General features: G+C 52.9%; 1 protein-coding gene across 2 annotated transcripts; it reads left to right on the top strand.

Moving 5' to 3' along the window:
• The first annotated feature begins 1749 nt into the window (after nt 1-1749).
• Nucleotides 1750-20345, top strand: NCF4 (neutrophil cytosolic factor 4). Of its 2 annotated transcripts, XM_003918660.4 has the most exons (10): nt 1756-1987; nt 7180-7264; nt 8035-8188; nt 10479-10549; nt 13486-13613; nt 14712-14769; nt 15386-15484; nt 17995-18125; nt 18371-18436; nt 19958-20345. In XM_003918660.4, exons 1-10 carry the CDS (start codon nt 1956-1958, stop codon nt 20151-20153), a joined length of 1020 nt encoding a protein of 339 aa, XP_003918709.1. In that variant the 5' UTR covers nt 1756-1955; the 3' UTR covers nt 20154-20345. The 2 variants fall into 2 exon arrangements, with proteins under 2 accessions (XP_009197059.2, XP_003918709.1); XM_009198795.3 differs by having other exon boundaries at nt 1750-1987; nt 17995-18436.
• Nucleotides 20346-20609: the final 264 nt, after the last annotated feature.

Genomic DNA, 20609 nt, shown 5'->3' with positions numbered 1-20609 from the left:
TGTAGCCTGGGAGCCCTGAGACACCAGCAACTCATCAGACTTACTGTTTGTATTATTTCTAGTTCTTCGGGTGTGAATTCTTCATGATGTGGAGGCTCTGAGCTGTCTTTCACAGCTCACGATTTGCAGTTTTGGTCTGTGAGTTGACAGAGTAGACCCTGTGGAGTCACTGACTCCACACTGTTTTTATATAATGCCTCAGTTTAGGATTTCTGCACCACATGGATAGCTTATATCTGGGCCTTACACCAGTGCAGAGGGCAGGCTTGAGGTTGATCTGGTACACACGTCCCTTGTTCCACCCATGGCCTGCGAGAGGACCTCAACTCCTGCTGTGACTCCAAGCTGACGGCTGAGAAACTCTGTTCCCATAATCGGTTCTGACACTCACTTTACACTGACAGCTCAGATTTGACTTTCTGCCAACAGCAGGACCTGTGGCCTGTACATAGTCCCAGATTTGGCATTAAAATCTCAGCCCAACAGGCATATCCAGTCTTGGTTTTCCCATGGGCTCTGGGCCACGTTCTCCTCTCCCTGGTACAGATTCCTGACCCCTGTCTTTGATTCTACCTGAAAATTATGCTTTCTTGTTTTTTAGCTGAGACTTGAATGTGTGAAGTAGTTTAAAACGCCTTTCTGCTCTGCATCTATGAATATGAGTGTGTGAGCGTGTGTGGCTGACGGGGAGTTACTGGGTGTGGCTGTGCCAATGACTCCTGGGGACATCTTCTCAGAGAGGTCCCTTCAGAATCAAATAGCCACACCTGTTAGGAGCCGCAGTCACTGACTAGCAGAGTTTCATTCATTCACTGAATATTGGTTGAGTGCTTGCAATGTGCCAGGCACGCTGCTAGCCAGGGATGCAGTCATTAAACACACAGATACACAAACGACTGTGCGATGACAATAGTTATGAGTGCTCTGCAGTAGACGTGCAGGGACTTGTGAGAGAATGTGGTAGGGAGGGCCTTAATTTAGGGTGAGCGGTCAGAGAAGCTCTCACTAAAGACGTAACTTCTAAGCCGAGATGCAAAGGAGGCAGTGAAGAGCTCATTCCAGCAGAGGGAACACCATGCACAAAGGCCTTGGGGCGGACGTCTTAGAACATTCTAGAAATGGAAAGGAGGCCAGTGAGAAAAAGGGAGCTCAGGAGTGGAGGTTGGGGAAGGCTGCAGGGCCTCAAGGGCATAGGAGGCAGGCAGGGCAAGGACTCTGGACTTTCTCCTGAGCACAGGGTGATGAGGCAGGAGAGTTTAAGCAGGGAGGGTGAAACTCACTGATTGGCAGCCCTGTGAAAGAGGATTGGCTAGACATGGACATCTAAGGATGAGGAAAGGCACTCCCAGAGTGCCAGGGAGCATAAACCAAACTTCACACTCTAGGACGACAGAGGCCAGAGGAACCGGGAGGGCTTCCTGGAGGGGGTGGCATTTACTCTGGGCCTAAGGGATCACAGGAAAATGGAGACCAGCATTCCAGGCCTGGGGAAGAGTTCAGGCAAAGGCTTGGCAGTAAGAGAACAAGGGCTGGGTTTGATGGGCCAGAGGATGAGAAGTGACTCCCCAAGGTCACAAGACCCCCTGATGGCTGGGACCCCATCTCTGATGGAGCAACTTCTGATACCCAACTGAGGCTTAGTGCCAAGGACTGGCATCAAGGAAGTGGATTCCTGCAAACCTGGCACCCGAGGGTCCACTTCCTTAATTTCTGTGCAGCTGGGAGGTGAGGTAAGAGGAAGTGTGGGTCACAGGCTAGGCCCAGAAAGCCTGGAGGAGGAGCCTCTGCCAGAGTGGAGAGAAGCAGGCCTGAGCCTCCCCAAAGGCAGCTCTTGGGGACTCCCAGGACCGCAGGCTGAGAGGAGACGCAGGGTGGCTGGAGGAAGTGAGAGGTGAACTCAGCCTGGGACTGGCTGGGCGAGACTCTCCACCTGCTCCCTGGGACCATCGCCCACCATGGCCGTGGCCCAGCAGCTGCGGGCCGAGAGGTGAGTGCCGGGGTGTGGCCGCCCCCGGGCCTTCTCACTGCTCCTGATAGGCCTTGGGGAAAAAGGCCAGTCCTTCTGCAGTCCCTGATCAACATGAGAGGCTGGGGTTGAGTCAGAACCCAAATACTCAGAAATGCAGCCTCTCAGAACTGCTTTAAGGAAACTTTGAGCTGTGGCTCACCACCCTCAGACACAAATGAGAACACCGAGGCTCCAAGAGTGGGAGTGACTTGCCCACGGTCACACAATGAGTGACTGGCCGTGTCTGGAGAGAAATGCAGGTGTCCTGGGTCCCAGACTGGGGCCCTTTGCCTCACATGGGGATCAGCAATGACTTTCCATCTTCTATGCAAACAGAATTCACAGAATCTGGCTTGTTCTTCCTCTAATCAGGGCTTGCCTCAAATGTCACCTCCTCTGAGAAGCCTTCCTGACTGCCTTTACCTCATTGCTGTCTGACCCTTTGCCCTATTTCCCTTTTCTGCCTAGTTCTTATATTACTGGAATAATATTACATGCTCATTTATTATTTTTTTCTTTATCATTGGCTCCCCCATGAGAAGCAAGCTCCATGAGACGTTTTGTCTGTTTTGATCACTGCTGTATCCCTAGAAGGTAGCTCATCCTTGTTGAGCACCAGGACCAAGGGCTCAATAAATATTGCTAAATTAATGAATACATGAATGAATGGATGGATCTTTGAGGTGAAAAATGTCTTAGATTCTTCTAGTCCAACCTTGCCATTGTACAATTTAGAAATCTGAGGCCCAGGGAGGATAAGAGACTTACTCAGGGTCACAGAGAGTGACTGGCAAGGCTGGGGCTTGGAGCACAGCCTCACCAGCGTCTAGCCTCGTCGCTTGGGAAGTGTTTTCAGAATTCTTCCTTAGTAGCTAGGCCTGCGCTCTGAGCTACAGGGGCCCTGAGGACACAGAGCCTGGCCCCTGCACCCCCTGGACTGGCACAGCAGGTGACCCCTGTTACCTAGGTGGAGGCCACTCGGGGTCACCAGAGACAGGCCAGGCTGGTGTGGGCCTACACGGGGAACAGAAGGCCCACGGTGGGGCCAGGGGCTGGAAGTAGAACCTGAGGGGTGTGTGGGGGCAAGGGCAGCAGAAGCAAATGCTTAGAGGGGAGCCTGCGTGGCCTTCCTGAGCCTCAGAGCAGGGTGCAGGAGCTGGGTAAGGCTGTCCGACCTCAATTCCTTCCTCCCCACACATGCTCCTGGTGGACCCAGCCGCACGCAAACTCGAACCTTCCGGAAACAGCAGCTGTTTGAGGCTTGGGCACTTCCTGCTTTCCGGGGTACAGGGTTCAGGGGATGACCCTGAGAGCTGGCCAGCAGCACTGTGTGCTCCCTCCCCTGCTCCCTGTCCCCTTTCAGCTGCCTTCGCCCTCGGACGGGGAGGGACCGCTTTTCATGAGGCCTTGAGCCAGGTACTGGGGGCACGGGTCTTCCTGTACCTCGAAGGCCTTATCTGAAAGTGAGCCTGGATTGTTCTGCTTGAGGTCAAAGCAGAGAGTACGAGGAGAGGGCACAGGTTGGCGCAGCAGGACTTTCTAGAACCCCAAGGCGAGACATCCAAAGATGGGGAGGGCTGCCTCAGGGGTGGCAAGTTCGGTTCCAACAGACATGCTTTGAGCACCTACTGTGTGCCAGGTGCCAGAAAAGCTGCCCTGGCTGCCCTCCAAGGATTCTTCCAACCTCAGCCTCCCCTGGGTCAGGCTTCAAAGCCTCCCCCAGGCCAGGCTCCAAAGTCCGTGAACTACGTGAGTGTGTCTTGAGGCAGATTGTCCTGGCCCAGCAGGGCCTGGGTGAGGTCCCTAAGGGAGCGGATACTCCGGGGGACTTCCAGTTGGGTTTGCTGCTCTTCTTGCCTGCCCCGCAGGCAGCCAGGCCATTCTCATGCTGCCCATCAAAAAACTCCATAAATGCAGACGAGAGTAGTGGCTGTGTATTGAGCAGTACTGAGCACCTACTGTATGCCGGGCTCTGTTCTGGGCATTGGGATGTAGGGTGAGCAGAGTCCCTGCCCTTGTGGGGATTTTAGGGCTGTGTTTGTTACAGATGGGACTGCAGGACCACCCGGAGACATAAGTTCTTCTCCTGTCCCCATTTTACAGAGGAAGGAAGGAGCGGAGCACAGGGAGGAATCTTCCCAAGGGAGCTTGATCTTCTTGTCCCCAATGCTGTGACTGTGCCTCGAGCATCTGCCAATGTGTCTGCGAGGCATCAAGGCGCCTCATGAGCGGGCCCTGCCTGTCTCTCCGGCTGGTCTCTCATCACGTCCCGCCTCCCTCTCTGTGCTCCAGCCGTGCTCAGCTCCCTGCAGTTCCCTGAACTTGCCCCTCTTGCACAGCTGTGGCCTTTGCACCTGCTGTTCCCCCTGCCTGAAAGGCCTTTCATGCCGTCCTGCGACCAACTCCTCTCTGCTTTTCCCGGCTGACCACTGGCGCTGCTTCTTCTGGGAAGCCCTCTTTGACCACCCTCAGCCCAAGGACGCCCTCTGACAGCACATGAGCCTCCATAGTACAAGCTCCTGCTCCCAATCTCTCCTATCTGCTGCGTGATTGATTCTTTGAGGGAATAGAATAATGGCCGTGCTCCTGTTATAGTTCAAAATGCCATGTGCTTTTCCTTCCCAGCACTATGCCCATTTGAATTATGTCATTATCTGTTTAGTGTCCAGTATCCCCTTCCTTTCTCCTTGGAGCTGTGAGATCTGAGGAGCCCATATGTCTTAATGGGCTTAGAACAGTGTCTGGCCCACAGGCAGTGCCACATACAGGTTTGCTAAAATTATAATTAGTTTAGATGGGGACACAGGCCGAGATGGGCTGGGATTTTTTTTAAGTTCACACAGCACGTTGCTGGGAGGCTCAGAGTGCGGGGCAGTATGGCAGTGTTCGGTAACAGATCTCTGGAGCCAGACTACTACTGCTTGGGCTCAAATCCCAGCTTCCCGACTTTACTTGGGCTAAACTTACCATGCCTCAGTCTCCTGATCTGTACAAAGGTGACACTGTCTTAGAAGAGCACCTGGTGACCTCAGGAAATAGGTAGCTGTCGTTCTTATTACCCAACCTGCCTGCTGCCCTGCTCAGGGCTGTTTCTACCCTTTAGGTTCCTTCCCGTGCGCCCCCCACCCCCACCTTCCTACCGTATCATACTGCAGAGGAAATTACCCAGGACAAGCACAGCCTCAGGGGAGAAAGTGGAGGAGGAAGCTTCTCCCAAGGGTATCACCGAGGGAGCAAGTGTAGAAAGTGAGTGGGGCTGGGCAGGGGGATTTCCACTACCTGCCCACTGCTACCCTGAGTCACCTCCGGGTGGCAGCCCCCTGAGTTCTGATGCAGCCTCAGATTCCAGGTCATGTGGGTCCGGCGTGGACTGGGACTAGGGTGTATAGACTCCTGAGGTCCCAGCCAGCTCTGGGGTCTGGGACTTGGCAGCCCCTGCAATCCCCCCACCACTGCCGCCCCTGCCACTCTCTCCCGTTTCCCACTTGCTGCACCAGAAGAATCATAGTTACTCCTTGTTTTTTCCTTGTCTGTCTCCAAGTGACTGAACTCAGTGACCCCTCAGAGACTCCTGGCAGTGCTTTCCCCCACTCCTTGGAAGTCTGTTTCCTCTTCCCCTATCTGTCCCTCTCAGACCCCTCCTCTGTTCCCTGATAGCTCTTCACCGTGTCAGGAGCGGGGGTCTCAGCCACAAGCCACAGGCAGAAGGTTATTCCTACCTCGCCCCTTTTAGCTGAGACCTCCCATGCTGAGATCCTGAGCTATACAACAGGCCTCTCAAATTAGCATGCCCCAAACTGAGTCCATCCACCCTGCCCCCCCATTCCCGGCCAGAAGTGTGGGTGTCACTCTTGACAGTGCCTTTTCTTTTACCTCCACATCCAAACAGTACCCAGCCTCTCCCGATCATAACTTAGGAACAACAAGAAATCGGTAATGTGTCTGTTGGAAATGCATTAGGCTGCAGGGAATGGAGGAACTGACGATGGCTTAAACAAACAGGGGATTAATTATTTGGTCACCTAACAAGAAGTCCCGGGAGGCCGAGGTAGGCAGATCACTTGAGGTCGGGAGTTTGAGACCAGCCTGGCCAACATGGTGCAACCCCGTCTCTACTAAAAATACAAAACTCATCTGGGTGTGGTGGCTTGCCCCGTAATCCCAGCTACTTGGGAGGCTGAGGCAGGAGAATCACTTCAACCTGGGAGGCGGAGGTTGCAGTGAGCTGAGCTCACACCACTGCACTCCAGCCTGGGGAACAGAGTAAGACTCTGTCTCAAAAAAAAAAAAAAAAAAAAGGCCAGAGGTAAGCCATAGTTGGTTCTGTAGGCCAGTGACATTAGGACTAGCACCCCAGAGATTCCTTCAGCCTTTCTCATGTCTTGCTTCATGGAGACAACATAGCTGCTGTAGGTCTGGATGTCACACTTGCTTCAAGACTGCTTTCAAAGGGGTAGACCATACTGAGCTTGTTCATCCCTTGGGATCAGGAAAGCAAGCACTCTGGGGAGTGCCCCATAGAGAGACTGCCTAATTGTGCCCAGGTTGGGGAAATCCTCAAAAAGGCAATGATATGTGAGCACTCTGGGGAGCCCCCTGCACCACGCCTCCTCTTAGGTCTCATTGGCCAGAACAGGTCACATGGTTGCTCCTAACTGCAAGGGAGGCTGGAAAACAGGAGCTGGATGGTGATGTTTGGCTCAGACCCATCATGGTGCAATGGACAGCAATGTATTAGACTATAATTTGGCTATTGCTATATGGCTGCCAGCTTCCCATTCCTGCACTCAACATGGCTGCCAGCTTCCCATTCCTACACTCAACGTGGCCACCAGCTTCCCATTCCTACACTCAACGTGGCCACCAGCTTCCCATTCCTACACTCAGTAAGGCCGCCAGCTTCCCATTCCTACACTCAACGTGGCCGCCAGCTTCCCATTCCTATACTCAGTAAGGCCGCCAGCCTCCTATTCCTACACTCAAGGCCTGGACTGTGTCTTCTTGTCTCCATATTCCCAGGGTCAGTGGCAGGACCTGGCCTGGGAAGGGGTGCGAAGAGACGAATGTTGGATCCACAACATCGGTTTGCTTTGCACTCTACCTCATATCCGGTGGGCCCACAAAATACATCAGAGTGATAACCAGGATTTCTTTTCCTCTGCTACGCACAGTGACTTTGAACAGCTTCCGGATGATGTTGCCATCTCAGCCAACATCGCTGACATCGAGGAGAAGAGAGGCTTCACCAGTCACTTTGTAAGAGAGACTCCTGGACCTTCACCCTAGAACCTCTGAACTTCCACCCAGCTGACCTCTGAACCTTGTCCTCTGACCTCTGAACCTCCAATTCTCTGATCTCTTAACTTCTATCTCAGTGGCTCTCAACAGGACCAGTTTTGCCCATTTGACATTACCCTGGGAGATTCTGATTATTGCATCTTGGGGTAGGTCTATTTCACATCTAGTGGGTAGAATCCAGGGTGCTGCTAAACTCCCCACCATGCACAGGACAGCCCTGTCCCCGGTAAAGAGCTATCCGGCCCCAGCATGGTACTAAGTTTGAGAAATCCTGATTGCGTCCTTTGACCTCTGAACCTCCACCTGGAGAGTCGGGGGTGAGGGACTTTAGTGTTGCCCCCACAACACCCCTGTCATATTCAGACACAGATGGAGGGGGCATCCTGCACTTGCAACACAGCCAGGGGTAGGTTCACTCTGCACCACGACCTCCAAGGCATGGCTCCTCATTTCTTGGGCCTGAGTACGTGTTTGGCCTATTTCCAAGGGCTCTTGCCTCTAACACTAGGTCTCACTTCCTCTCTTTCTCCAGTTTTGTTTTGTTTTGTTTTTGTTTTTGTTTTTTAGCAAACTCGTCTGCTTCTGGGGCTCCAGCCTTTTGACTTGACACGGGTCTCCTTCTCCAGAGACCCTTCTGCATCCTTATCCTCCTCCCCTTTTCCCCTCTGCCTTTTTTTGGCTTCTGCTCCTGGCCCCTGAGCCCTCCCCACAAACCCTGTCCTCCTTAGGTTTTCGTCATCGAGGTGAAGACGAAAGGAGGATCCAAGTACCTCATCTACCGCCGCTACCGCCAGTTCTATGCTTTGCAGAGCAAGCTGGAGGAGCGCTTTGGGCCAGACAGCAAGAGTAGCACCCTGGCCTGTACCCTGCCCACACTCCCAGGTAGGCAGCCACTCCTGTCCTACCGCTGCAGAGCTGCTGACTCTCCTTCCTTCCATGGCCCCTGACACTCTTCCGTGATTTGATCTCAACCCCAGTGAAAACTGTTCATGTAGTTTATAGCCCCCACTCCCGGCAGTCATGGACTGCCAAGCCCTCCCCACACGGCTCCCCCTGCCTCACATTGTGGCTTCCACCCCAAGCACTCTAGCCTCACAGCCCTGGAGCTCTGATGACAGTGGTGGCCACTCGCTCCTGCTGTCCACTACCAGGAGGCCACAGTCTGGAGCACGTCAGCACCCGGCCTCCCTTCCTTAGAGACAGGAATCCACCAGTCTGGTCCCTAAACACACTGACTCACCTCCCTGCCTGCCCTCAGCTTCCTCCCACGAGATCAGCCCTCTGACTTTATAGTCTTGGCTTCTAGCGTCCCTGTGGCTCTCCTTCTTCCCCTGTCCTGCCAGGAAGTTGGGTAGCCTCACACCTCTGCTTACAAACAGTCCCCTCGCCCCCTGGTCTCCTCGTCCTTCCTCCCCAGCTGGATCCTAACATCCACCTTGGACAGCGCCAAGCCCTTAGTTGCTTAGCACCTGCCCCGTGGGAGGAAACCCCATCACGAATGGGTTACAAGGGGGTGGTCTCAGTGGCGCTCTTCATGCCCTGTGGGCCAGAGACAGGGACCACTGTCTCCCTTCTCCAAGCCTCAGGGCTCCAACCCCACCTCCAGCTTGTTTTTTCTGTCCCTGTCTCTCTGTCTCAGCATATGACCCCGCTCCTTCTCATCCAGCCCCGTCAAGGAACTTGAAGCTCCCCCCAGAACTCTTGCCTGCTCTAAGCCAGCCTCCCCTCTCAGGCTCCATTACTTTCCCTCCTCTCTCTTTTGGGGCTTTCCCCTGACAATCTACTCCTCCTTTTCCTTGTATATTCATCTTTCCCTTGATATACCAACTTCCTCTGCTAAGCGTCTCCACAGCCTCAACCCTCTTCTGTCGTTAAACAATCCTGAGCCGTGAAACAGCATTCTTACAGCAAGCCTCCCTGAGCCTCCGTGCCCACAGGACCCCCAAAGATCTCTTTCTTCTTCCTTTGGCAATCACATTTGCGCACTGTCTCACCTTGGCATGGCCATCCTCCCAGCTTGGTTTAGCTCTGACTACTCCACAGAAATTCCGCTCATGGTGAGGTGAGCCATGACCCATCGATTCTGGCTTCCATGACCAGTGCCAAGCCTCATCTTCACACCCCACTCCTTCCTCTGTTAAGGTTTCTCCAACCTCCGGAGGCACCAGTGTCTCCCAATACCCTTCCTACCTTACTAGAGACTCCTTCAGCTTCTGTGTTACAGAATCAACCTCTCTGCTGCTCCTTGGAAGGTGGGGATCCTCTGAGCGGACATCCTCTGTCCCCTGCCTTGTCTTCTCAGTCCAAACACTCACCCTGGCAAACTGACCCATGTCTGGGACTTTAATTGTCACCTTCTTGCTCCTAACTCCCAAATGTCTAGCTCTAGCCCAGTGCCTCCTACCGCCGCCACCACCACCTCTGTCCATCTCCTGAACACCAGGAGCCAGGCAAGTTTCAGGCTTGCTTCCTCGTGGGGGTTCTCTAGGTGAATGGTTCCACCAGTGCGCCCACCTGAAGGCACCTGGAGGAGACATTTGTCTCTTGGTAGCCCATCATATTGCCTTTTCCTCCAGAACCCTCTGCCTTTGAGCTTGAGGAATTGTTCATTCATCCACTCAACAAATGTTAATTCATCTGGGCATGATTCTAGACCCATGGTTCTTAACTATGGTGGTATGTGGAAGTGCCTTGAGAGATGGAAAGAATCCCGGTTCTTGAGTCCCACCCCCAGAGATTCTCTTTTAATTGTTCTGGGGCAAGTGCTACACAGTGAGATATTTACAAGCTCCTCGAGCAGCTTGAATGTGCAACCAGTGTTGCCACTGTCCTGGGTGATGGGGGTACAGCTGTGAGCCAAGCAGATGAAAATCCTGCTGTCTTTGAACTAAGAGTCGTGTGTGTGTGTGTGTGTGTGTGTGTGTGTGTTTGGATGAACAGGCAGTAAATAAAAAATAAGACAAGAAAAATATCAGCTGGTGATAGCACAACTCAGAGGATGAAAGTTGGGTGGTGCCAGAGTGGCCACTTCAGCACTGTGAAAAGATAACAGGGAAGAATGCTGAGCCATCGGGAAGGGGCTCCGGCCAGGGTTCCTGGCCTGCAGGGGCAGCCCTGAACCCCGGGGCCGTGTTGGGCCAGGCTTCTAGGACAGCTGTTTGTCTCTTCTCAGCCAAAGTCTACATGGGTGTGAAACAGGAGATCGCTGAGATGCGGATACCTGCCCTCAACGCCTACATGAAGGTACCAGTGGGTCTTGCCACCTTGGCACGTGGAAGGGCATGGAGTGTTGGTGGGGCAGCCCAAGTACCATCCATGTGTATGGCTTTGGGAACTGGAGCTGGCTCTCTGGCTCTGATGGCCCCATCTTCAATCCCTAAAGGCCTGGTCTGGGGAGAAAAACAGGATGCGTCCTTAGGGTTCCAGGGATAGGAGCAGGAGCAATGGAGAAGGTACAGGAGCCACACTTGGAATTGACAAGTCTTCATTTAATGCTCTAAGCCCACAGGTAAATGTCTATGCCAGGTGTTAAGATACAAAGGTGAATTCCATACAGAGCCTGCCCCCAAGGTACCCACTGTCCCATGGGAATGCCAACAGGTGGATCGTAAGATCACACGGAGACATATGTGTGCCTCCATCATGGGGGTGTGGCCAAGCAGGCCACAAGTTACTCACGTAGCATCTTTGTGAAAACTAGAGAAGGTCTCCTCTGGAACAACACACCCCCTCACCTGAGCATGGGCTGGATTTTAGCTACACTCATGGGTCTTGGCTGGGGGTCCTTGTGTATTCTCCGACCTGCAAACTCTGCATCTCTATGAGATGGGAGCATAGAGGAAGGAGTATCTTAAAGGCAGAGGCCAAGGTGGCCCGGAAAGGACTTCCACCAGCCAGAGCCATCCAGGAAAGGGGCAGTGTTCCTCCTGAGGTGGCAGTGAGTGCACCGTCACTAGAGGCCTGATAGCGACCTCAGGAAGCTTGGCAAGGGAAGCCCTCCTCCCAGCCCAGAGGCGTCCTCACGGCTGAAGAGCACTGGACTATAGGGTCCTTTAGTTTTGACTCTGACATTGACTGGCTGGGTGATTTGGGGTGAGTTGCCCATCCTCTCTAGGCCTTGGTTTTCACACCTGTGAAATGGAGCAGTGCCCTCTAGTATCACAGGAGTGAAGTTGGGATCTGTCGAGAACAGGATGAGAAAGTGCTTTGTAAACTGTGAACCTGCTTCCAGAATGTGAGAGATCTTGACTCTTGATGGAGGAAGGGAGCAGATGGAGGGCAGAGGAGGTAGGAGGAAGGAGGAGAGAGCAGGTCGCTGCAGGAATCCTGGGCTCTGAGCAGGGAAGAGGGAGGGAGGGAAGCTGAGTGGGCTCCAGCTGCTCCTTCAGGGTGGCTGAGGCTCCACCTTTCTCCCCCTGGGCTAGAATAGGGGAGTGGACTCTGGAGGGATGGAGGGAAAGAGGAAGAGAAGGTAGGAGGTGAGGCTGGGAAACTGGGGCTCCTCATTCCACACCTGGTCTTAGCAACCAGCAGCCCAGAGGATCCATCTCTGCCTCTTTGTGTCCGATTGGGTTCCTGGAAGTCAGAGACCATTCAGTGCAGGAATCTCTGCCACGGCCACCCCATCCTGTGCTTGCATACCCTCAGAGACAGGGAGCTCACTACCACTCTGCCCTGACCCAGGCTGCTTGTCTGGGCAGCTATGAGAAAAGCCCAACTCTCCGTAAGTCCTACCCACTGGTCTCACCCTGCCGTCATGAAGAATGTGAATCACGTGATAATGACAATTGCCTGGAACTACGTGAAGAGCTTTGACTGGCAACCAGAAAGCTCTTGATACACGTTTATGGATACATGAATAATCTTATTTAATTCCCCAGTAACTTGTGAGTTAAGTGTGACAGAGCAGTTAGGTAGTGGGATGAGATTTGAACTACTCACATCTCTGTGACCCCAGGGTTTCAGCTCTTACCCACTGTGCCTCATTGTAATGAAAATGACAGTAACAATGATGATATCCAACTTTGATGGGCACCTGTTATACGCCTGTTCTAAGGATTACGCATATATTTACTTATTTAAGTCTCACACAATCCCACAAGGGAGAGGCTATTATTGTCCCCATTTTATTAATGACTATCTGGAGCCAGGTTTGCCCAAAGCCACCCAGCTGGTGACAGGAAGAGCTGAGATTCGATCCCAGGAGCCCCTGGCTCCTGAAACACCTCCCAGGCTGTGCCCATATGACAGCCTTTTCCCGACTCTGCATCGCCAGTTCCTCTCGGACAAAGTTCCCCGACCCCACCTCAACCTGCTGCCCCCATGAGATCCTCTGCAGGGCTCTGGGTGCCTCTGGGGCCTCAGTACCCAAAGCCAACCTCAGTGTCCCCAGACCCGTGTGCTTGGAGTTTGGTGAGATGACCCCGCCAGGCGCTTGGTGCTTGCGTCCTCACAACTTCAAGGTCTTTGCATCGTGGTGGGTGTAACCAGCTTGGATGAAACAAGGACACTAGGGCTCAAGTCTGGGTCCTGCCACTTAGCTCTGCTCTTCAGGGCCAGGTACTTCCCTCTCCAAGCCTCAGTTTCCCTAACTATGATATGAGATAAAGTATCAGGAAGCATTTTGTAGGCTATAATACCACCAACTATTGTTAATTTGGGTTATTTTGGGAGCCCCCACCCCCACCGACTGTTGTCTCACCTTGAGCTTTGGGTAGCCTTTAGTGACAGACGGCTCTGGGTGCCCCAGCTCTGTCCCCTGCTAGGCTGTGTGGTCTTGGGCAGATCCCTTCACCTCTCTGATCCTAACTCATGGGATGCCATGAGATGGAGCAAGGGCATGCATGTGATACCCACCTGGTGAAGTCACCACCAGATCATGTTACTTGTCATCTCCATTATTGCTGTTTCTGGAAAACTTTAAGTCTTTTCTGAAGGGACTCTTCTCAAGCCCCTGGTCCCTCTCGTGACCTTGGACCCAGGAGCAGAGCTTGTGAAGTGTTGCCTTCAGCATGCTGAGTTTTCTTATTTTTTTTAAACAACGTGTTTCTGCTATCAGGCAACATGCATTAGTAAAGAGAGGTGGGCTGATGTCAGGGCTTGGGGATGGGACATCCGGGCTGGGGTGTCCAGATCCTTCTGCTGACTACCCCACCGGTTCTGCTGTCTCACCCACACAGAGCCTGCTCAGCCTGCCGGTCTGGGTGCTGATGGACGAGGACGTCCGGATCTTCTTTTACCAGTCACCCTATGACTCAGAGCAGGTGCCCCAGGCACTCCGCCGGCTCCGCCCGCGCACCCGGAAAGTGTAAGTGACCAGCCCCTGGGCTTCCACATGGCCAGAGCCCTGGGTCCCTGCTGGAAAAGCATCTCTTTTCCCCAAAAGGAGAGAAGGAAAATACAGATCAGCCATATCCCTGGACACTCCAGGGTGATTTGGTTTATTCAATGGGTTTAGAAAGTAGTGTTCAGGTTTGGAGGGACAGAGGGTGTGTGCCTTTCAATGTGATCATAAGGACTGGAAGACAAGGACTGGGATATTGACTCTGGAGAGTCTGGTGCCATAGCAACCACTGGGGATGACCCAGAAGCTCTGGGTTTCTGGAAAGAATTGGGGGCAGAGAGGAGGGAAGAGCTGCCTTATCCACAAACATTCTCTGAGCAGCTCTGGGAATGCCTTCTCCCTGGTGTGTTGGAGCTCCGTGGGGCCAGCTGTGGCTCTGGTTGTATCACGCTGGCCTCCTGCTCCTCCCTTATTCCAAAAATCCCATCCCTCCCACCAAAAATTCAGCCACTCATAGACTGCTTGACTTCCAAAGCCCAGGTTGCTGCTACTAACAATTCTGGAAAAAGCAGGACGGAACTCCTGAGTTCCCCACCAGCTCCTCCCTCCGCTTCCTCCCACCAATGTCTCCAAGGGTCCTCTCCATGCCTGGCATCTCCCCTGTGCACACAGTCAGGTGTGTCTTAATTCCAGCTGTGCCACGTGGCAGCCACGGGCCCCAGAGCAAGGCACTTTACCTCTCCAACCTTCAGTTTCCCTCTGCTGAAAAATTACAACGGTCACATTTACATCAGAGCTTAGTTGTAGGGAGCAGAGAAACGAACAAATCTGAACACTTTGGCAAGTGAAAGGCATGGAATGAGCATGTATCCCCTTCCCCACCTGCTTTCTGAGCCTGGCTTCCTGGTCCATAAAGAAGGGAGAACAACCCTACCTCCAAAGTGGTTGTGAGGATTTGGGGACAAGTGTGCCCACCTGGAGAAGGAATTGCAGCCACATTTCAGCATCTTCTCTCTCCCTCGCCTTCCCCGCTCCTTGCAAGGGGCACCTCTGGACACAGAAGCAGGAAGCTGGGCCCTGAGAGAATCACAGGGCTAACAAGCCCCTCTTCTCTCTCCACAGCAAGAGTGTGTCCCCGCAAGGCAACAGCGTTGACCACATGGCAGCTCCGAGAGCAGAGGTATCCCCCACCCCCGTGCTGGCCAGGCTCTCACACTTTGGGCATCGGTCTTGGCCCACATGCCAGCCACTGGGCCTCTCCTGCTGGGCGCTGCTGTGTGCCTGGGAGAGTGCTGAGCATCTGGAGGAAGGAAGGGGTTACAACCTCAGCCTCTGCCACTGGGCATCCCAGAGCCCAGCTAAGGGGAGGGAATGTGACCAGCGTGTGGAGCCAGAGGGGAATGCTTCCATCCGTACGCTCCTCCGGTCAGTTTGCCTGAGCCTCCTCTGAGTCGGCCCTGCCTTAGGCATGGAAGCCGCAGAGATGACTCAGACAAGGCCCAGCCTGCGATGAAGCCTGGGGACCAGGGTGGGTGCTCAGCCCAGAGAGTTCGAACCCTTCCGTGTGTGCTCACCCCCACCAGGTCTGGAAGGAGCACCCAACCTAGAGTCAGGGAGACCTGGGTTCAATTCCCAGCTCCTCCACTAAAAAATGAGATGGCCTCAGACAAGTCGCTTATGCTCCCCGAGCCTCAGTTTCTACATCTGTAAAATGGGAGACTAAAGTATGTAAGGCACTTCTGTAGGAACTCAGTGAGTGTTTTCTCCTTCCTTCCTTACTGCATGCTTCTCCTCAGGCTCTATTTGACTTCACTGGAAACAGCAAACTGGAGCTGAATTTCAAAGTCGGAGATGTGATCTTCCTCCTCAGTCGGATCAACAAAGACTGGCTGGAGGTGAGTTCAGAAGTGAGGATGGAGGTGAGGGTGGAGGTGAGGATGGAGGTGAGGATGGAGGTGAGGGTGGAGGTGAGGGTGGAGGTGAGAGTGGAGGTAAGATTAGAGGTGAATATGGAAATGAGAATGGAAGTGAGATGGAGATGCGGTTAGAGGCAAAGATGGAGGTAAGGATACAGGTGAGGAAGGTGAGTTTGGAGGTGAGATTAGAGGTGAGGATGGGAGGGAGTTTGGAGTCGAGGATGAAGGTGAGGGTGGAGGTGAGGATGGAGGTGAGAATGCAGGTAAGATTAGGCTGAGATTAGAGGTGAGGCTGGAGGTGAGGTTGCCTCAGGCATTGTGTGCTTCAGAGACTGAGGACCATCTTAGAAGGCCTCAAGGAAGAGATGCAATCTGAGGATAGTCCTGGAGATCCAGGCAAGTTGGGGAGCCTGCAGGACACAGCCTTTGGGGAGGCAGATGTTCGGTGGGAGCAGAACATTCTGGAGCCCATGCACTTGTCTTTGGTTCTGACCCTGAAAAATGGGCTGCTTAGGGCAAGTAAGTTCACCTACTGAGTTTAGTTTCTTGGTCTGCAGTGGGTGTCTCAGCAGGGGCACTATTGACACTGGGGCCAGATGGTCCCTTGTGGAGTTGTCCTGAGCATTGCAGGGTGTTCAGCAACATCCCGGCCTCTCCACTAGATGCCAGCAGCACTGCTAAGTTGCAGCAACCACATGGCTGTCCAGATAATTTGCTCCTGAGCGGCGAAATCGCAGCCACTTGTGTAATATGGGACAACAGTCCACACCCTGCCTGCAGCAATAAAAGCTGCTGATGAAGAGCGCGAACTCAGAGTCAGCCTGTTTGGGCCATTTCCTAGCTCTGTTTTTCACTAGCTTTGTGGACCTTTGGAAACTTGCTCAAACTTGTGGTTTCCTTTTCTGTAAATGTTTCTTCATCGGCTTCCTGGAAGGGGTAAAGGAGGTAGTAGATGGCCAGGGCTCGCCCCAGAGCCTGAATGTGTGGCGCCTGGCCAGGTACTAGGGTCATTAGGAGACCTAAATGAAACTTCAAAGCCAGGGCCTTTCCCAGTCACTGCTTTGTCCCAGCGTGGCCCACAGAAGGGCTCCGTTCTCACTCAGTGAGTGGAGGTGGGAAGTGGCTGTGTTGGGCCTTGGCCTGGGGCCAGCCTTTCATATTAGGTCCTGTCTTCAGACTTAGTGCTCCTGTGGGGAGTGCCTGAAGGAGGTTCTGGGACAGACCCAGAGGCAGGGTCAGCTCCCGGGGGTCCCAGGACCTCTAAGAGTTGGGTTGGGTCCCTGGCGTCCAGGCCCTGGAGAGGAGCTTGTAGTAACCACTGGTTTAGCCAGTTTAGCAGTTTCCATTTTACCCTAATCATAGATTTCCATCTCAGGAATTCAGGGCTCTTACAGCTGCCTGAGGAGTATCTCTGGGTCACTTTCTAGAAATAGAAAGCATGTATTGCCTTCCTGTTTTCCGGAAAGTCCTACTTATCAGTTCGCTAGCTAACTTCCGGCCTCAGGGGCAGGGAAGGAACCACCTTGAGCCTTGGTTAATATGTTTGCAAAATGGCATGTAAATAATCCGTCTTCCATAGGGTTGTTGTGAAGATGAACAGAACACGTGCCCAAAGCCCAGGCCGTGGCCGGGTCTGGGTCTGATTTGTGGCTACGTGGTCTAGAGCAGAGGCACAATTGTATCTGATGAATGAATGAGTGAGTGGGATCAGCAGCAGGCCCTTCCTCATCCCTCATCCTCTTCCTTCCATGTTCTATTTTCATCTGTAACACCTGCCACCATCGGACTCGTTGGGTAGGTCATTGTTCACAGCGCGCGCACCCTGTCATTCTCCATCGTACTGGAAACTCCGTGGGGGCAAGGACTTATTATTTATTATTATTATTATTATTTTTTGAGACAGAGTTTCAACTCTTGTTGCCCAGGCTGGAGTGCAATGGTGCGATCTTGGCTCGCTGCAACTTCCACCCCGCAGGTTCAAGTGATTCTCCCGCCTCAGCCTCCCGAGTAGTTGGGATTATAGGCATGCGCCAACATGCTTGGCTAATTTTTATATGTTTAGTAGAGACGGGGTTTCGCCCAGTTGGCCAGGCTGACCTCAGGTGATCCGCCAACCTCAGCCTCCCAAAGTGCTGGGATTGCAGGTGTGAGCCACTGCGCCAGGCCCAAGGACTTTTATCTATTTTGAGAGCCCAGAGCCTGTCAAGTGGCTGGTTCTCAAGAAGTCTTTGTTGAATGAATGAGTGAATGAGTGAGACAAAAGCAGCTTTCTACATAAATCCAGACCCTGACATATTGTAAAACCCAAATATAAGCCTTCTTAGAAGTGACCAGCTCAGTGAACTTCCTCGCCTTCTCTCCTCCCTCTACGGAAGAAGACCAGGACCTCGTCTGCCTTTCCCCGTCATTAGAACGGGGCTGAGGGCTCCGAGGTGTGGCTCTGCTGCCTCTCCTCTCACCAGCCTGGCATCCCTTCTCTTCCTCTGCAGGGCACTGTCCGGGGAGCCACAGGCATCTTCCCTCTCTCCTTCGTGAAGATCCTCAAAGACTTCCCTGAGGAGGACGACCCCACCAACTGGCTGCGCTGCTACTTCTACGAAGACACCATCAGCACTGTCAAGTTTGTGGCCTGGGAGGGAGGGGCCTGTCCAGCCTTCCTGCCATCCCTACCACCGCCACCTCTCGTATCACCCTCTCTTGGGTCCCTCTCCCACTCCAAAGCCACCAGTGGCTCCCAGATGAGCCACAATGCTGTAACAAGACATCAACGTCCAGGGTGGCCTGGCCAGCCTCATTCCCCTTTTCCCCACCCCACACCCCACTTCCAGCCTGATGCCTCCTTACCCCAGCCTGTCACCCCCTTAGAGACATCGCGGTGGAGGAAGATCTTAGCAGCACTCCCCTATTCAAAGACCTGCTGGAGCTCACGAGGTGAGGGACTGGGAATGGGGCTGGGGAGCCAGACACTCTGGAGAAGAGAGCGCAGGGAGAAATGTTAAACACTAGTACGAAGGTGCTGGGGTTTTGCATGTACTTTGTCTTCTCGTTTTATCCACAGCCCAGTCCTACAGGTTAGGTAGCATCTCCCCACTTTAGAGACAAGTGGGGAAGCCGCAGAGAGGTTAGGGGACTTGGCTGAGCTCACACAAGTTGTGGGTTTAGATCCGGATCTGCAGCTGGAGCTAAAGTCTCTCTGGCTAAAAGCCTTGGACTTGAGCCATCCACCCTCAGGGACTCACTACCCGCCCCAGGTCCAGGACCTTGCTGGACAGTTATTTTACAGAACGGTAATCGCACTGTTACGTTTCTGACTGTAAAAGTTGTAGCAACTCATTTTATATATATATATAATGTCAGTAACCATGTCAGAAAGATACGAAGAAGTGAAATCACCTCATATTTTTACCCCCCTCGTTAGTGATGTACACTCAGATTTCTTCAGTACTTACACCCCACACACACATGCACACACAGAAGTTACTTTGGCTGCACAAAACCTTTCTGTGGCTACATCATTAATATGGTCATGTGCTTTTACTGGCCTCTTAGGATTTCTTCTACTTTTTTACTACTCTAAACAACGTTGTACAGACCATCTTAGTTCACCTATTTGATGACTTATCTGATCATTTCCTTGTAACGATGCTCAAGAAGTAGATTTGGGGATTAAAGCATTTGCAAGTCTCACAGCCTTCTGGCCCACGTTGTCAAACTACTGGTAGAAAGTTCAGATCAATTTCTATGTACACCAGCTAAGTAGAAGGATGCGCATCTTCCTGCACCCAGGCCAGACAGTTCCTGTCCTTACAAGGTTCTCCTCAGCCTCACACAGGTTTCTCTCTGAGGCTTTATACGGCCCTACTCTGTGCCCAGTCAAACCTACGCTTCTTCACAACTCTTAAGCTTTTAGCACATTTATACACAAGACACTTCAGGCTGTGCCACTAATTTCCTGTGAAAGTCTCTCTCTTTTTTTTTTTAAGATGGAGTCTCACTCTGTTGCCCAGGCTGGAATGCAGTGGTGCAATCTCAGCTCACTGCAACCTCTGCCTCCCGGGTTCAAGTGATTCTCCTGCCTTAGCCTCCTGAGTAGCTGGGATCACAGGTGCATGCCACCACATCCAGCTAATTTTTGTATTTTTAGTAGAGACAGGGTTTCATCATGTTGGCCAGGCTGGTCTCGAACTCCTGACCTCAGGTGATCCGCCCACCTTGACCTCCCAAAATGCTGGAATTACAGGTGTGAGCCACCACACCCAGCCTCTTCTCCCTTTTAGGCTTCGATATCCCCATCTGTACAATGGGAGGTTGGATTATTTGGATGACACAGGCTTGTGTCAGGCTCTGACCTTTTCTCACTCCTGGCTTCAGGACATAAAACTTTTTTACCCCCTCTTCCTACCCCTACCCCATGCTTAGGCCCTTTGATTATCCCTGACTTTTCCCATGCAGGCGGGAGTTCCAGAGGGAGGACATCGCCCTGAATTACCGGGACGCTGAGGGGGATCTGGTTCGGTTGCTGTCAGATGAGGACGTGGTGCTTATGGTACGGAAGGCTCGCGGCCTCCCCTCCCAGAAGCGTCTCTTTCCCTGGAAGCTGCACATCACGCAGAAGGACAACTACAGGGTCTACAACACGACGCCATGAGCTGACAGTGTCCCTGGAGCAGTTAGGGGACACCAGCAAGAACCTTCAGCTCTCAGAGGAGATTAGGACCAGGAAAACCTGGGGGAATGGGCAGACTTCCCGTCTCTGAGGCCAGTGGACCCATGGGGTTTGTAATCTGTCTCTTTCTACTCTTTACATCTGATTTAAATAAACCATTCCATCTCAACGGGGCAGGCTTCAGGGAAAGAGTGTCTTTCATGCGAGTAAAATACAATTTAATGAGCATCCACGGGGAGGCCATTTATATCTGGCAGGGGCCCTGGCTCTGAGACCTCTGTCCTGCCACCCCATTTCCTTGCTCTGTCCCTGTGTTGGGGGGAAACCTGAGGGTCCCCAAGCCATATCCCTTCTCCCTCCCACTGCTCCCCTTTTCCTGCGATTGGCCACCTGCCCCACAGAAGTGATCTGCTCTGGGTGCCCTCCAAAGGCCCACCA

The sequence above is a fragment of the Papio anubis genome, chromosome 16 (genome assembly GCF_008728515.1).
Source record: "Papio anubis isolate 15944 chromosome 16, Panubis1.0, whole genome shotgun sequence".
Classification (NCBI taxonomy): Eukaryota; Metazoa; Chordata; class Mammalia; order Primates; family Cercopithecidae; genus Papio; species Papio anubis.
The sequence above is the reverse complement of the archived record's forward strand: the minus strand, read 5'-3'. Positions and strand labels throughout refer to the sequence as shown.

Excerpts from the sequence above, each read along its gene's own strand:
- NCF4 (XM_009198795.3), top strand. The coding sequence starts at position 1,956 with ATGGCCGTGGCCCAGCAGCTGCGGGCCGAGAG. Across the intron at positions 7,265-8,034 it reads GAGGCTTCACCAGTCACTTT|GTTTTCGTCATCGAGGTGAA; the intron begins GTAAGAGAGACT and ends TGTCCTCCTTAG. Across the intron at positions 13,614-14,711 it reads CGCCCGCGCACCCGGAAAGT|CAAGAGTGTGTCCCCGCAAG; the intron begins GTAAGTGACCAG and ends CTCTCTCCACAG.